Source organism: Dendropsophus ebraccatus, chromosome 10 (assembly GCF_027789765.1).
Source record: "Dendropsophus ebraccatus isolate aDenEbr1 chromosome 10, aDenEbr1.pat, whole genome shotgun sequence".
In the NCBI taxonomy this organism is placed as follows: Eukaryota; Metazoa; Chordata; class Amphibia; order Anura; family Hylidae; genus Dendropsophus; species Dendropsophus ebraccatus.
Window position 1 is genome coordinate 55,123,811 of NC_091463.1, and position 17,303 is coordinate 55,141,113.

At 42.0% G+C, this 17,303-nt stretch overlaps 1 protein-coding gene across 2 annotated transcripts in view; it reads right to left on the reverse strand.

Annotated features, from left to right (window-relative positions):
* The window catches only part of COL4A6 (collagen type IV alpha 6 chain), a 190,583-nt gene that overhangs the window by 47,980 nt on the left and 125,300 nt on the right, over nucleotides 1–17,303 (reverse strand). For both annotated transcript variants that reach the window (XM_069942625.1, XM_069942626.1), the window contains 10 exons: nucleotides 16,840–16,956; nucleotides 16,677–16,745; nucleotides 15,670–15,705; nucleotides 14,958–15,020; nucleotides 13,459–13,494; nucleotides 13,252–13,293; nucleotides 12,745–12,834; nucleotides 1,999–2,052; nucleotides 1,813–1,872; nucleotides 1,057–1,101 (listed from right to left, as the gene is read on the reverse strand). In XM_069942625.1, coding sequence (XP_069798726.1) covers nucleotides 1,057–1,101; nucleotides 1,813–1,872; nucleotides 1,999–2,052; nucleotides 12,745–12,834; nucleotides 13,252–13,293; nucleotides 13,459–13,494; nucleotides 14,958–15,020; nucleotides 15,670–15,705; nucleotides 16,677–16,745; nucleotides 16,840–16,956 — 612 coding nt within the window. The remainder of the gene's footprint in view (nucleotides 1–1,056; nucleotides 1,102–1,812; nucleotides 1,873–1,998; nucleotides 2,053–12,744; nucleotides 12,835–13,251; nucleotides 13,294–13,458; nucleotides 13,495–14,957; nucleotides 15,021–15,669; nucleotides 15,706–16,676; nucleotides 16,746–16,839; nucleotides 16,957–17,303) is intronic.

Below are 17,303 nucleotides of genomic sequence, written 5' to 3' on the forward strand. Positions count from 1 at the left end.
GAGGCGCGTGTCACAGGAAGGCGCAGGTGTGTAATGAGATATCTTTGAATTTCTCGTGCCGGGCCTGCCTCCAGGCAACCGATTAAAAAAAGATCCACACCAGCTGATTCATTGCAGTAGTGCTAATAGGGTGGTAAGTAAGTCTAATTTTTGGCCAAAAGGTGGTACATTCACTTTAAGTTTATGAACTATATAACGATTTTTTTCTAAATAAAACACACACCTTTGTGTTAAGATGCACTATTAGATATACATACTGTTTCCCCATTCTCTCACTAACCAACTCTTTCCATTAAACCCAGCACCTCGTGAGTGTGAAGGTATGGACCCACCATTTGTGTATATTCCTTAAAGAAACCTTGTTACTGGCCCATATAACCATTGCACTTAGGTGGATACATAGGATGCCCCACAATAAATCTATATGGAGTTCGCTGGTGAATAACGCACTGTCCTATGAGGGGATAATATATATACACAGAAAATGTCCTTCTAAGTTTGGAAAGGTATGGGACCTTTGGTGCCGATCACACCTGACAGCCATTTTTGCGTCTGATTTACCCAACTATGTGCTTTATTACTTCCCTGCCTTACATGTACACTGGTGTACCATGAGTGGTCATGTTATTAGGCTGTAGATTTCTCATCTATTTTATGAACAATGTTTTGAGAACAGCAGCTTAAGTCATCTTTCAGCATCTTATCCATCTAACCATTGGCTTTAACGCCCAAATTTAAGTCCTACTATAAAACCATAAAACAGCAGCCTCTTTGGCTTAAATGTTTGTTTCTCCTAATGCTTGGGAATGGTCCAGCAGTCACCAAAGACCTTACATTGCTGATATCTCTGGAGGTTGCTGACATAAATATAAGCACCCCGATGTTCTTTTACACCTATTAAAAGCACTGCCTTTCTAATTCCTCCTCCTCCATTTAATTCCTTCCTCTTTTGTTCACATCAAATCCCCACCACCTTTTCTTTTTTTCTAAAATACGAAAAACCAAGTTGTTTCATTTTGGGTACATCCCTATATATCAATGAATTATGTACAGTACCTTGTTACCAGGAAAGCCATCGAGACCATCTTGTCCAGGAAAGCCCTAAAAGAAGGAATAATGATTATGAAACTACTGATGGTAGAAGAGGTGTGTATGTGATAGCCGATAGACGTTGTGTTGGTCAATCTAGTATTCAGCCTCTTTAGGAATAGCATAGTGCTGCAATCTGCACTGAACTGAAAATACTATGCATGTTGTATGTGGATTTTTAGTTTTACGAACAGCTTAACCAGCCCCAACAATGCTTGGCTCTATCTTCATCATACATCACAAGGCAATTTGATACAATTTGAAAGCAACAAAGTAAAAAGTGTTAAAAAGTTGCAAATGATAGTTTCACCAAAGTTTTGACTCAGCTGCCATCTACTGACAGGACATATGTATATGTATAAGTATATGTCATGAATACAATTGTGAAACTGATTAACTTTTTTTTTTGTCGGATCCCAAAAAGGGGATTCTGGTGCAGTTGTAATAGTACACTCTAGTAAACTGCCCCACTTTGAGACAAACAATATAGTCAGTGTTTCCTACTATTAGCAATTCTATATGGGAATTACTATAGGAAATGTGCGCAGACATTACCATAAGGTACCACTGTATTAAAGCAAACCATTATTTAACATCTGATATATTGTGGAACATGAAACAGGGATGAATGACTGATACAATATACTTTACTTTTCTGGTTGTAAATGTGATATGCATGTGTCTGATAAGTACTGTAGCACACTAGACATAGATGTAACTCACTCTTTGTCCAGGTAGGCCTGGAATACCCTTTTCTCCTTTCTCTCCCTGTCCTCTGAATCCCTGCAAATGAAAAGAAAACAGATGACATTAATTCAAAAGTGTTCATAACAAAAAGAACTTTGTAATCATTGGTATACAAATTCAGCATATTCACAGAGCTATAGAAATCCTAAAGTAACAACTTACTGGGGGCCCAGGTAATCCAGGAAGCCCAGGAAATCCCGGGGGACCATAATCGCCCTGAGAAGAAATAAAGAATAAAATAACTGTAACAAAATGAACAAATTCTTACATCATGTCTTGATATCCATACAGCATTAACCCCTTAAGGACAGAGCCTGAAATGGCCTTAATGACAGAGACAAATTTTATGAATATGACCAGTGTCACTTTATTCATTAATAACTTCGGGATGCTTTTACCTATCCGGCTGATTCTGAGATTGTTTTCTCGTGACATATTGTACTTTACATTTCTGGTAAATTGGAGTCGATACTTATAACAAATCTTTATGAAAAAAACCCAAATAACGTGAAAAATTTTAAAGAAATTCATTTTTCCAACTTTGAAACTTTTTTGCGTATACAGAAAGTGGTTATACCACATAAATTATATATTAAATAGCATTAGCAACATGTCTACTTTATGTTGGCGGCATTTATTAAACGATCTTTCATTTTTTTTAGACAATAGAAAGCTTAAAACATAAGCAGCAAATTTCCAAATTTTCAGTAAAATTTCAAAATCAGATATTTTTAGGGACCTGTTCAGGTTTAAAGTGTATTTGAGGGGCCTGTATGTTAGAAAGCCCCACAAAGCACCCCATTTCAGAAACTGCACCCCCCACACTCTGCAAAAGCATATCTAGAAAGTGTTTTAACCCTTTAGGGGAGTCACAGAAATAAAAGCTAAGTGTGTAAGAAATTTGAAAATTTTAATTTTCCGTGCAGAGATTTTATTGTAATCCAATATTTTTCATATTTATAAACCTATTATCAGAGAAATGCACCCCAATATTGATTGCCCCGTTTCTGCAGTTTATAGAAATACCCCATATGTGGCAATATTGCTCTATTTGACGCAACCAGAAGCCTCAGATATAAGGGAGCGCCTAGTGCATTTCAATGGCTCCATTATATTTGGTCATTTCTGACTGTACCACTTCAGGTTGGCAGAGGCTCTGGGGTGCCAAAACCTAAAAAACACCCCTAAAGGGACACCATTTAGAAAACTACACCCCTCAAGGAATGTAACAAGGGGTGCGGTGAGCATTTGGACCCCACAGGTGCTTCACAGATTTTCCGAACAATATGGCGTGAAAAAAGAAAAATTTATTTTTTACACTAAAATGTTGTTCTAGCCTTCAATTTTTCATTTTCACAAAGGGATAAGAGGAAAAAAAAGACACAAAACATGTAGTGCAGTTTCTCCCGAGTACGGAAATACCCCACATGTGGCGATAAAGTGCCAAGGGGGCGCAGCACGAGCCTCCAAAGGGAAGGAGCGCCAATTGGCTTTTTGAAGCTAGATTTCACTGGAATGGATTTCAAGGGCCATGTCGCATTTACAGAGCCCTCGTGCTGCCAAGACACTGGAAACCCCCCACAAGTGACCCCATTCTGGAAACTACACCCCTCAAGGAATCTAACAAGGGGGGCAGTGAGCATATGGACCCCACTGGTGACGGGCACAAATGTAGAAAAATGTGACATGAAATTGAAAATTTTCATTTTTTCACTTTCACGGCACATATGTGCCCGTCATCCAGCGGTACATATCCTCACTGCACCCCTTGTTAGATTCCATGAGGGGTGTAGTTTCCAGAATGGGGTCACTTATGGGGGGTTTCCAGTGTTTTGGCAGCACAAGGGCTCTATAAATGCGACATGGCATTCATCATCTGTTCTAGCCAAATCCAACCTCCAAAATCCAAATGGCGCTCCTTCCCTTCGGAGGCTTGCCCTGCACCCACATGACGCTTTATGTCCACATGTGGGGTATTTACGGACTCAGGGGAAATTGCTCTACACATTTTGTGGCTTTTTTTCTCTTTTAACCCCTTGTGAAAATGAAAAATTCAAGGCTAGACCAACATTATAGTGTAAAAAATGTAATATCTCATTTTCAAGCCACATTGTTCCACATTTGTACCCGTCACCAGTGGGGTCCATATGCTCACTACACCCCTTGTTACATTCCCTGAGGGGTGTAGTTTCCATAATGGGGTCACTTGTGGGGGGTTTTCACTGGCTTGGCAGAACAGGGACTTTTTAAATGCAACATGGCCTTTGAAATCCATTCTACCGAAATCCAGCCCCAAAAAGCTAAATGGCGCTCCTTCCCTTTGGAGGCCCGTCTTGCGGCTGCATAGTGCCTTAAGTCCACATGTGGGGTATTTCCGTACACGGGGGAAATTTCTCTACGCGTTTTGTTTTGTTTCTTCTCTTTTAACCCCTTGTGAAAATGAAAAAACCAAGTCTAGGTCAATGATTTAGTGTAAAAATGAAAACATTTTTACACTACATGTTGGTCTATACTTGATTTTTTCCCTTTTCACAAGGGTTTAAAAGAGAAAAAAAGCTCAAAGCGTGTAGAGCAGTTTGTTTCGAGTACGGAAACACCCAACATGTGGACATAAAGCGCATTGCGGCCGCAAGACGGGCCTCCAAAGGGAAGGAGCGCCATTTGGCTTTTGGAGGCTGGATTTGGCTGGAATGGATTTCAAGGGCCATGTTTCATTTACAAAGACCCTATGCTGCCAAGACAGTGGTAAACCCCCACAAGTGACCCCATTCTGCAAACTACACCCCTCAAGGAATCTAACAAGGGGTGTAGTGAGCATATGGACCCCACTGGTGACGGGCACAAATGTGGAACAATGTGACGTGAAAGTAAAAAATTTCATTTTTTCACTTTCACGGCTCAAATGTGCCCGTCATCAAGGGGTCAATATCCTCACTGCACCCCTTGTTAGATTCCTTGAGGGGTGTAGTTTCCAGAATGGGGTCAATTTCGGGGGTTTTCCACTATCTTGGCAACACAGGGCCTTTGTAAATGCGAGATGGCATTCACCATCCATTCTAGCCAAATGGCGCTCCTTCCCTTTGGAGGCTTACCCTGCACCCCCATGGCGCTTTATGTCCACATGTGGGGTATTTCCATACTTGGGGTAAATTGCGCTACACATTTAGTGTTTATTTTATCTTTTAACCCTTTGTGAAAATGAAAAAATAAAGACTAGATCAATGATTTAGTGTAAAAATATATATTTTTTTTACACTAAATGTTGGTCCAGCCTTGATATTTTTCATTTCCAAAAGGGGTTAAAAGAGAAAATAAATGCAAAACGTGTAGGGTAATTTCCCCTGAGTACGAAAATACCCCACATGTGGACATAATATGCCATATGGGCACAGGGCAAGCCACCAAAGGGACAGAGCGCCATTTAGAGGCTGGAATGGAGGACGGAGGCCATGTTGCATTTACAAAGCTCCTGTGCTGCCAAGACAGTAGAAACCCCCCACAAGTGACCCCATTCTGGAAACTACACCCCATAAGGAATCTAACAAGCGGTGCAGTGGGCATATGGACCCCACTGGTGACGAGCACATATGTAGAACATGTGCTGTGAAGATGAAAAATACTATTTTTTTCACTTTCACAGCACAAATGTGCCCGTCACCAGGGGGGCATATCCCCGCTGCCCCCCTTGTTAGATTCCTTATGGGGTGTAGTTTCCAGAATGGGGTCACTTGTGGGGGGTTTGTACTGTCCTGGCCGCACAGGGGCTTTCTAATTGCATCATGGCATCCTCTAATGGGAATGAGGGCCATGCCTATTTAGTTGGGGAAAAGGAACAATTTTAATTAATTTGGGGGTATTGGGCCAATTAGAAGTTTATAAGGTTGAAAAGGACAGGAGTCCATCAAATTCAACCTGTGTTGATCCAGAGGAAGGCAAAAAACCCTAGTGAGGCAGAAAACAGTAGCCTCATCACAGGGGAAAAATTCCTTCCCGACTCCATAATGGCAATCAGACTAATCCCTGGATCAATGTGACCCCTGAAATAAGAATAAGGGACAGAATATTGAAAATTTAGAACTCCAATGACGTGTGGTACGTCTTGAAGCAATCCTTTATGCAGAGGCCGGGGTGATCAGGACAGGTGTCACACTGGTAAATGCTGTCCTTCCTGATCCCCCTTTTGTGGCACACTCTGCACTTCTTTTGGGATCTCCCCTTTTTTCCAGTGTGGGGGACTTCACCTGGAAAATGTTGTCCCTCTACGATACGGGGTCCTTCATATCCAGAAGCGCTGGGGCCCGCTCCGTGGCTGCAGAATATCAGGGCTTTGATTACTGCTTCCTGGAAATCAAGGAATTTCCCCTGGTGGCCGGCACATCGGTACAACACAAAAGCGTTGTACATCGCTGTTTGTACCAGATGTACGGCCACCTTTTTGTACCACGTTCTGGTTTTTCGCGTGGCGTTATATGGCTTGAGGACTTGATCTGAGAGATAAACTCCTCCCATATACTGATTGTACTCTAGAAAACAATCAGGTTTGTTCACCACGTTTGTGGTACCACGTACAGTGACAGGGGTGGTGCTATTCCTGTGAATTGTGGTCAGAATAAGGACATCGCGCTTGTCCTTATATCTAACCAACAACATGTTTTCACAGGAATAGGCCTTGCACGCACCCCTTCTCATCGTTTCTCTAACAGGGTGACTTGGGAGGCCTCTTTGGTTTTTCGGATCGTGCCGCAAGCTACTGTAGCTCGGGCAGCGAGTGACCGAAACAGGGGGATGCTGGTATAAAAGTTATCAACGTACAGGTGATAACCTTTATCCAGCAGTGGGAAGATCAGCTCCCAAATGATCTTCCCACTAACTCCGAGGATGGGGGGGCATTCTGGGGGCGGATTTGGGTGTCCCTACCCTCATACACTCTAACCCTTGTTTCACACGTAGTAATAGTGCGGCCGTATGTACGGATGTAATAGTGCGCCCGTATATTTGAGGGTTCGTGTGTATGCTGTGAAGTATAGGATATGCGGCTGCACAGTGCACACTATGTATGAATCTACGGCCCTATCGTAAACGGACCCGTAAAAAATGAACAAGACCATTATTTGCGGCTGAATATGCGGCCGAGGATTGACAGGCGGTCCGTACAAAGTACTTCAAAAATAGCCGGGAATGATGCCGAATGCCGATGCCTCTAATAGTTACTATATTAAATTAATCAAAGACATTTTATTTGTAATCAAGACACTTTCGTTGATCAATAATTTATTTCTAACGAATCCATCATTTTGCAATTAAATATACTGTTAAAAAAAATAGATATATAAATAAATGTATATTTATCTATATATTTATTTTTTGACATTATATTTAATTGCACAATGATGGATTCGTTAGAATTAAATTATTGACAAACGAAACTGAATTTATTTCCAAGAAAATGTGTTTTATTCATTAAATATTAATTAGTACAGGAAGCACTATAAGCCGGTAATTCATATTCCCGGTAATAGAGCTTTCTGTACTAATCATCACTTTATTTTAATGAAAACATCAAATGTTTCTTCTAATTATGTTATGACAATAACATTATTAGAAGAAACATTTAGAATTATATGTGCGCTCAGCTGATTGGCTGATCGGCTGAGCGCACATATAATGAGCCGGTCCGCAGTACAGTGACTTCATTGTGCTGCGGACCAGCGAAGAGGCAACATCGGGGTGAGTATAGAGCTCTCCACACCCCCTCCCCAGCACTGCACCCCTCCCAGCAAGGAAGGGGGGGTCACTTAACCCCTTCCTTGCTGGGATGGGTGCAGTCTGACATCAGTCTGGCCCCCCGGGGGTTAAGGGGGATGCAGTACATCCTCCCTTAACCCCTTGGGGGTCAGACTGTAAGCAGCGATCTGTAAAGATGCTGCATACTGTAAGGTGCACAACACCGCTCACAATGATGGGTGTTGTGCTCCTGTTTGTGTGTTTTTTTGTGTGTTTCTCCCTTTTTGTTTTTCAGATATCGGTATCCTGGGGATTACGTCGGATTCCATGGACTACGTCGATGACCAGCGGTTGTTCTTTGAATTTTTTTTTAATAAAATGGTCAATGAGGGTTGTGGGGGTGTTTTTATTTGAATAAAAAAATTTGTAAACTTGTGTCTTGTCTTTATTTCTTTACTTTATAGACTTAGTAGTGGAAGCCGTCTAATAGACGGAATCCATTACTAAGTTGGGGCCTAGTGTTAGCCGGTATAAAATGGCTAACACTAACCCCCCATTATTACCCCAGTACCCAATGCCACCAGGGGTACTGGGAAGAGCCGGGTGCCAGTGGTCCCGGAGCGTCAATATTGGCGCTCCTGGACCGGGCGGCAGCAGGCTGGTAAGATTTAGGCTGGGGAGGGCCTAAACCAATGGCTCTTCCCACCCTGGTGTTACCAGGCTGCTGTCGTTTGGTTTTTAACCCGGCTGGTTATAAAAATAGGGGGGACCCTATGCGTTTTTTTTTAATTATTTATTTATTTAAAAAAAAAAACGCATAGGGTCCCCCCTATTTTTATAACCAGCCGGGTTAAAAACCAAACGACAGCAGCCTGGTAACACCAGGGTGGGAAGAGCCATTGGTTTAGGCCCTCCCCAGCCTAAATCTTACCAGCCTGCTGCCGCCCGGTCCAGGAGCGCCAATATTGACGCTCCGGGACCACTGGCACCCGGCTCTTCCCAGTACCCCTGGTGGCATTGGGTACTGGGGTAATAATGGGGGGTTAGTGTTAGCCATTTTATACCGGCTAACACTAGGCCCCAACTTAGTAATGGATTCCGTCTATTAGACGGCTTCCACTACTAAGTCTATAAAGTAAAGAAATAAAGACAAGACACAAGTTTACAAATTTTTTTATTCAAATAAAAACACCCCCACAACCCTCATTGACCATTTTATTAAAAAAAAATTCAAAGAACAACCGCTGGTCATCGACGTAGTCCATGGAATCCGACGTAATCCCCAGGATACCGATATCTGAAAAACAAAAAGGGAGAAACACACAAAACACACAAACAGGAGCACAACACCCATCATTGTGAGCGGTGTTGTGCTCCTTACAGTATGCAGCATCTTTACAGATCGCTGCTTACAGTCTGGCCCCCAAGGGGTTAAGGGAGGATGTACTGCATCCCCCTTAACCCCCGGGGGGCCAGACTGATGTCAGACTGCACCCATCCCAGCAAGGAAGGGGTTAAGTGACCCCCCTTCCTTGCTGGGAGGGGTGCAGTGCCGGGGAGGGGGTGGGGAGAGCTCTATACTCACCCCGATGTGTCCTCTTCGCTGGTCCGCAGCACAATGAAGTGACTGTACTGCGGACCGGCTCTTTATATGTGCGCTCAGCCGATCAGCCAATCAGCTGAGCGCACATATAATTCTAAATGTTTCTTCTAATAATGTTATTGTCATAACATAATTAGAAGAAACATTTGATGTTTTCATTAAAGTAAAGTGATGATTAGTACAGAATGCTCTATTGCCGGCATATGAATTACCGGCTTATAGTGCTTCCTGTACTAATTAATATTTAATGAATAAAACACATTTTCGTTTAAATAAATACAGTTTCTTTGTTCAATAATTTAATTCTAACGAATCCATCATTGTGCAATTAAATATACTGTCAAAAAATAAATATATATATAAATATACATTTATTTATATATATATTTATTTTAACAGTATATTTAATTGCAAAATGATGGAATCGTTTACATTTAATTATTGAACAATAAAAGGGACTTTATTAGACAGAAAATGTGTTTTATTAATTCAATATATTAACCATGAGAGACATCGGCTATAGTGCAGAGGATCGCAAACCCCGGTAATAGCGAGTCATGTAAACTGTGTTCCCTGCTTTCCCAGATGCATCCAGAGGTGTTTCCATCACTTTCTTAACATTTTATTTGTTATTTTTAGTTGAACCAGATTTCCAAGTAAATGACCGTATGTTTTGAGCCGCATGTCTATTTTTTCCCACGGCCGTAGTTTCACCCGCACATTTACAGCCGCATAAAAAATACAGCCGCACAGTTACAGCGTGTGAAACCAGCCTTAATCTGTAAGTGTACCCTGAGGTACTCTCACAGAGTTTGTAGAATTTCACGCCATACCGCGATCTTTTATTGGGAAGGTACTGGCGGAAATGGAGTCTTCCTTTGAAGCTCAGGAGGGACTCATCTACTGAGATGTATTTCTCTGGGATATACATCTCAGTAAATTTGGCTGAGAAGTGCTCTATGACCGGCCGTACTTTGTACAGTCGGTCATATGAGGGGTCATCTCGTGGGGGGCACCTTGCATTGTCATTGTAATGCAAGAATTTTAGGAGGGTTTCGAATCGTACCCGTCCCATGGCCATTCTGTAAAGTGGGGTATTATATATAATATCCCCACTCCAGTATTGCCGCATTGTGGGTTTTTTTACTAGGCCCATGTGCAGCAGGAGCCCCCAAAATTTAGTCATTTCGGCTGCATCAGTAGGGGTCCACGCCATGGGCCTAGCAAAAGAAGAGGAGGGGTTCTGGGCCAGGAATTGGTGCACGTACAGGTTTGTTTGCGCCACCATCAAATTTACAAGGTCACCAGAGAAATAGAGTTTGAAAAAGTCTATTTCTCTGAGACCTGTGGGGTTAACCTGGATTCCCGCCGTTGCCGTAAAGCCAGGAATCCAGGGCTGATGATTTTGGGGGTCTGGGGTCCAGATGGGGTCACCTGTCTGGGGGACAGTGGGCGGGATGGGGTCACCTGTCTGGGGGACGGGGGGTGGGATAGGATGACGTGTCTGGGGGGCAGGGGGCGGGATGGGATGACTTGTCTGGGGGGCAGGGGATGGGATGGATTGACGGGGGGCAGCCCGAGGCGTTCTCCTTGGACGCCGTGGTGGATAATCATCATCACTGGATGATGATGATGAGGATGAATGGAGGAATGAAGGATCCCCCCATTCATCCTCACTGGCTGTTTCGGTGTCAGAGGCGATAAGTGCGTACGCCTCTTCCACCGAAAATCGTTTCTGTGACATTTTTATACGGGGATTGGGGTAGGGGGGTATGTAAATGTAATGTGGTGTAGTGGTGTAGTGTAAAGCTTTATTAGATGTATTGTAATGTAATGTGTGGTAGTGTAGTGTAGTGTAGTGTTTTGTGTTTTACGTGTTTTTCACAGTAAGGGCGGGGGGGGAACCTACGCCAAAAAAAGAGTTGCTGATAAATGTCGCACTTATGTGCGGTACTTTTCAGCAAACAGTGGCGGTAGGATATAGAAAAAAAAGGGTGAAAAGGGGGGAAAAAACCCCCTACGCCAAAAAAGCGGAGTTGCTGATCAGCGGCGCACTTACGTGCGATGCTGATCGGCACTCAGCGGCGAAAGGACGCAAAAAAAAAAAAAAAAATTGAGGGAAAAAAAAAAAAAAAAATGCTATTTCTTCACCCCAAAGCCACTGATTAGTGTATGATATACACTAACCAGCCGCTAGGGGGCAGTACTACGTACCTGACGGAAATAGCCGAAGATCTCCGGAAAAAACGCGACAAGACAGCACCAATCATCATTAAATTCCGGGTCCCCGGGTCACCGATGACCCGGGAACCGGAAAATCACTGTAGTTGGCTGATTTGGATAAATCAGCCAATTACAGCGATCGTCGGCACGGAGGGGTTAATCACCCCCCCTGTGCCGGCAAGCTACGGTGGTCTGCTGTTAGTAACAGCAGCCATCATTACCCGATCGCCGCGTGTTTACACGCAGCGGTCGGGTAAACATCGGGCGTAAATTTAGGCCCTGGTGCGTTAAGTACCAGGCTGCGAGGGCGTAAGTTTACGCCCGATGTCGTTAAGGGGTTAATGAAGTTACTAAATGTCGGCCACTCAACACATAGAGGGACATTTACTAAGGGGTCTAATAAGTGCAACTATTCTAATGGGGATTGGTGTGTATTTTGCTCTAATATCTTGTGACTGATTCATTAAAATGTAGCACTGCCATAGTAAATGCATCTAAATAAAAAGGCGCAAAAAAGGTGCGACTATGAAAAAATTGCTCAGTTTTATTCACCTGGTTCTGACCAGACGTAAGCTCGCGCCTGTTTATGCAATTTTTTAAAAAGTCGCAAATGATAAATTGGGCACGATCATTGGCTGATTGTTTCTTTAGGTCCTGACCTAAAATCAACGGTGTTGGGCGCACATCAATACATGTAGAAGTGATGCGCGCCTGGTGGCTGATGACTGTAGTATAAAATAATAAAGTAATACCTCAACTTCCCTGGTGTCCGCGAAGGCCTTCCTGCGGTGTCTGCAGCTCTGCCTTCTCTGCACTGACAGGATGCCAGCTGTTCAGACAGTCACAGCCTGTCAGTGCAAAGAAGGCAGAGCTGCAGACACCAGGGAAGGCCTCCGAGGACACCCACGAACACGGTAAGCTGAGGTATTACTTTATTATTTTATACTAAAGGCAAGGGCTGCTTGGACATCGCTAAAAATGTCTGTGCAACCCTTGCTGCCCGATTGTCAGCCCGTCTAATTGCTCAGTGAATGAGCACCGATCTACCAGATCAGCCCTCGTTTACAGTTTATGATCAGGCAGTGTAAAAGGACCCTAAGGCTCTGTTGGAATATGAATTCACACGTCACACAGGTAATTGTGAATTTCTTGTTTTTCTGTGCACTTTCAATGATGATTCTTAGGATTTTTAAACACATCAGTTAGGTTATTGGTTAGAATGGTTTAAAGAGTTAATGGAAGGAGTAAATAGGAATGCTTGAAGCCTGATTATTCCATATCTCATCAATCTATCGACTTCCATCAATTGTTCCTGTATAAATACTACTGGCATATATTAGCCTAAAGCATATACATACTGGATCTCCAGGGATTCCTTTCAGGAAAGTTGAGAATTCCATTCCGCTAGATGCAGGAGGTCCTGGATCCCCCTGACGACCAGTGTCTCCCTGTATTAAAGAAGACAACATTTTTAACTATGTGTTATGTTGAGAACCAGCGCAAATAAGTTTACTGTAGAATACCATGTATATAATAAATAACAAATGTAATTCCTTTAAATGGTGCTCAACCAAGAATGGCCTAACATGATAAACCAAGAATATACAAAAAACAAGTAACAGCTGTGTGTTCTTTCAGCTGCATATAGTCAATCACTTTCAGGTTTATAAAAACTAGAATGCAAGTCTAATCTTCCAAGACATTATACACATAGCTGCATAATTTATTTTCTGCAGAATTTAATGGCAAGTAATGGCCCAAACATATGTTGACCGTCAAACAACGGCATTAAAAAATATTTCTTAGGGTTCCCTAATAAATAATTACTATGAGAAGCTGAGACAGGATGTCCATATCTTACATACCTTTTCTCCCTTTTCACCTTGATAACCAACCCCCATGTTACCCTGAAAATAAAGCAAAAAAAACGTTTTTTAAATCATGTCAATCATAATCATTCATTTCCCAGATATCCTATAGTTTGTAGATTATCTGTTTTAAGTAGACCTTTATTATAAATACTTATAATAATTATAATAATCATAGGAATAGTTATACTAATGATAACTTACTTTTGGACCTGTAAATCCAGGCACCCCAGGTGGACCCTAGATGGAAACATAAAAAATGTAATGCAGACATTTAGGATCCAAAAAAGAAAAACACCAAAATCTTAAATTTTCTTACCAATATCTATGGAAGAAAAAAAACAGTAAGTTTGGCATTTTAATGATGACAAGATGACAAATAAACTAAGGCAAAGGTGGTGGACTCGGAGGATAGGAACAGAAAAGCACATTTGTGGATTGTGGGAATGCCGGAGGGTGTGGAAGGTAACAATTGTATGGTATTCCTTTAGAAGTGGATAAAGGGGAAAGTGGGAGGTGATATACTCTCAGATTATTACTAACCCTCTAACTAACATATTATATGGCGAAATGCTTTGGATAGGAGGACTTGTATTCTATGAGGACTTGTATAAAACTTGTCTAGAACAAGAGAAGGATGGTTTGGAGGTCTACAATGACTCCCTGTACCTGTCTAGGTTTCTTGAATATAAAAGGCAATGGGTTGATCGGTTTATTGAGATTTTTTAGCTAGTTTAACATATAAGAAACACAAGAGGATAATTTTTTTTTTTATCATACATACACTATATTACACATTGATGGATGCTGGCAAATGGCGTAAAGAGTTAACACTAGTTTGTAAAAGGTGTGGAATAGATAGGAGATGATGCAAGAACATTGGGTGAAACTCTTTGAAATTATGTGGAACATTTATGGTTTGAAGTACATCTGTGCACTATTGGGGGGTTTGGAATGGAAACAGCATGGAAACAGTTCAACACCAGTTATCTGAATGAGAGGTCGGAGTAGGTTTGGAAAGTCGTGTGTACCACTTATGTCAGCCAGGGCCTGCGTTCCACGTCGGCGGCGTGCTGACGTTTCCAGGACGCTGCACATGCGCAGTACGGAGGAAGACGAGACCGACGTACTGCGCATGCGCGGCGTCCTGAAGACGTCAGCACGCCGCCCGACGTGGAACGCAGGCCCCGGCTGACATAAGTTGAACGCACGACTTTCAATCACGCCCCTGTGGGCGTGATTACAGCACCTCCTGCCGCCCAGGACAATGACTAAATCCGCCCATCGTGACTACTTGGCGGAGATTTACATACAGCGCGGGACTTAATCAAAGTACGAATACTGACTAATAGAGGGGATCACGGGGGTAACAGGGGGATGTTTAGGAAGCGTGCTGGCTGATGTACCAGCACGTTTCCTTAGCTTTATGGACGTTTTCTTCGTGATTGGTTCCCTTTAATGGCAAATATTTGCTGTTATTTAAAAACAACGGCTGTTGTATTGATATAATGGCAGTTATTTACCATTATATGGCGGCCATCCACTCAATTTCATCATTGTGTGAACAGATCCTTTCTGTGTTTTCAATCCACTCCTGGTTGAGGTTGCAAAATACCGAGCAAATACTGACTGAAATATACTGTGTGTGAACCCAGCCTTTTAATAAAATTAAAAGATTAGCATTTTAACATCATTTTACTCACTGGTAAACCAGGTAGTCCAGCTGGCCCAGTTGGCCCCTGAGTCCCTGGTGGTCCCCGTGGCCCCTGCAGTGATTAATATGATAAAGTCAGCCATATTCATAAATAAAAAATGCAAACAACTTTTCATTAATAATAATCTTAAAAGGTTTTGCCAAATAGATGAAAGAAGGGGTCATCTTCAAACAAACAAGGCCTGAAAAGAGTGATTCCTTCCACTGCTCTGGAATTCAATAGGAACTAGGAAATAGAAGGTGAGGACTGTATGATGAATCTGGCTGCAATTCGGAAACAAAAGATCACCCAGTTACTACATACATGTGAGTGAATGGGGTAGTGTTGCCAATTGCAAGGTGACCCTATTCACTTTCAGTAGTTGTGATATGGTATGGATCAGAGAAAGCAACACAGTGATCTTTAGCTGTGAAACCCATGTCTCTGCCAGAGGTGCCATTAGCCCTAGCCTTAGGGTGCTTTTGAAGTGAATTTGAAGGGGGGGGAGATGCCACTCCAGCTTAAAAAAAAATTATATATAAAAATTATATTATAAAAATACTCTGGATTATTTTTTTATTTTATACAAAATAACATATACAGGATACTGCACATTATTATTATTATAATCATTACTATGGTCCTCTTTCTAAGCTGATATTGTACATAAAAAAGGTTTAAATTATTTCAATTCCAAATTAAGTTAAATAAATATACGTACTGGAAGTCCATCAAGTCCATTCACTCCGTCATCACCCTATGACAATGGGAAAACACAAAAGGGACCATATTTAGTGAATTATTCAAAAACATGAAGTCAAATGTAGTGAAAGAGGGAAAAAACACCTTTCTGCTGTCTTTTACACGTTACCAAAATTCTATATATATATATATATATATATATATATATTTTTTTTTTATATATATATATATACAAATGATTAGGGATGAGCGGACTTACAGTATGGTAGGAATGACGCAAAGAGCGCTTCATTAGGACTGGCCGGCAGCTTGTCAGTCTGCTAGATTGTAAGTCAATGCCGCTCCTCCTCGGGTGCCAGGAAAAGCTGGATGCAGTCCTAGGAAACTGGGAGAAGGACTGGATCCAACTTTTCCCGACACCCAGGGAGGAGCTGCACAGACTTCAAAGCCAGCAGCCTGACAAGCTGCCAGCCGATCCCAATGAAGCGCTCTTTGCTTCGTTCTTACTGTAACTTTGCTTATCACTACAAACGATAAACCTTGTATGTTTTAGAATAGTGCATCTGTCATACTCTGGAGACCTTATCTGCTGCCCTTAAGATTCCCCATAAACATTACAGGTAGTAAAACACCATTTTGGTTATCATGTTTTTTATTTCCCGGTTTATGTTGGCCAGTTTAGCACTAGAGGAGTTTGACTGGCCAATTGCCCTCAAAGGTTTCTACCTTTTATAAAGAGGCTGTCAAGAATATAGACAAAAAGGATTTGCTTTTTTTCACAGAAATGGGCTGTATCTGATACTGCAGCTAAGTCCCATTCACTTTAATAACACTGAGCTGCAATACCAGAAACTGCCCATGGAAAAAAATAGCACTGTTTCTGGGGGAAAAAAACAAACTCTTTAACCCCAGATTCTATTGCATACACATATCCCAAGTAAGAACAAACATCTATACAGGATTCTATTTTTTTTTTATATAAAGCCTGCAGCTGGTCTCATTGGTGTTTAAGAATCTCTATCTCACCTTTGGTCCTTTAATATCACCCTGAACAAATGAAGGCTCTCCCTTTTGGCCTTTCAGACCTGGAAACCCCTAGATTAAAAGGAAGCAGGAAAAAATTTTGAGTATAAAATGCTAAAAGGCAGTAACAACTTCAATGTTAAAAAAAATGACAAGTAAATCTTACTGGTAATCCTGCACCCCCTTGAAATCCTGGAGGCCCAGGGTATCCTTCATCCCCATTAGTGCCATTGCACCCATCTAGTCCAGGTAAACCTCTATGACCTGGTTGTCCGCTGTGACCCTTAAAGGTAAAGGAAAAAAAACAACCACATTATTTATAGAGAATAGTTTTGTTGACACAAATGACAGAATAAGCTTATTACAGAACGGCTCATATGTTGCTGAAGTGTTTACATGTGATAGATGTGGTTTCTATGCATAAGAATAACACTTTACAAAGGGGAAATTAGACAGTCAACGTGGTGCAAACTGCAACAGCCGCTCCTCCCTCATTTCTGCCCATGTTCTACACCAGGGGTAGAGAAGCTTGGCCCTCTAGCTGTTGCAAAACTACAACTCCCATCATGCCTGGACAAAGTACAGAAATACTGGCTAGGAGAAGGGCTCATCCACCTTGATGGGTGCTGC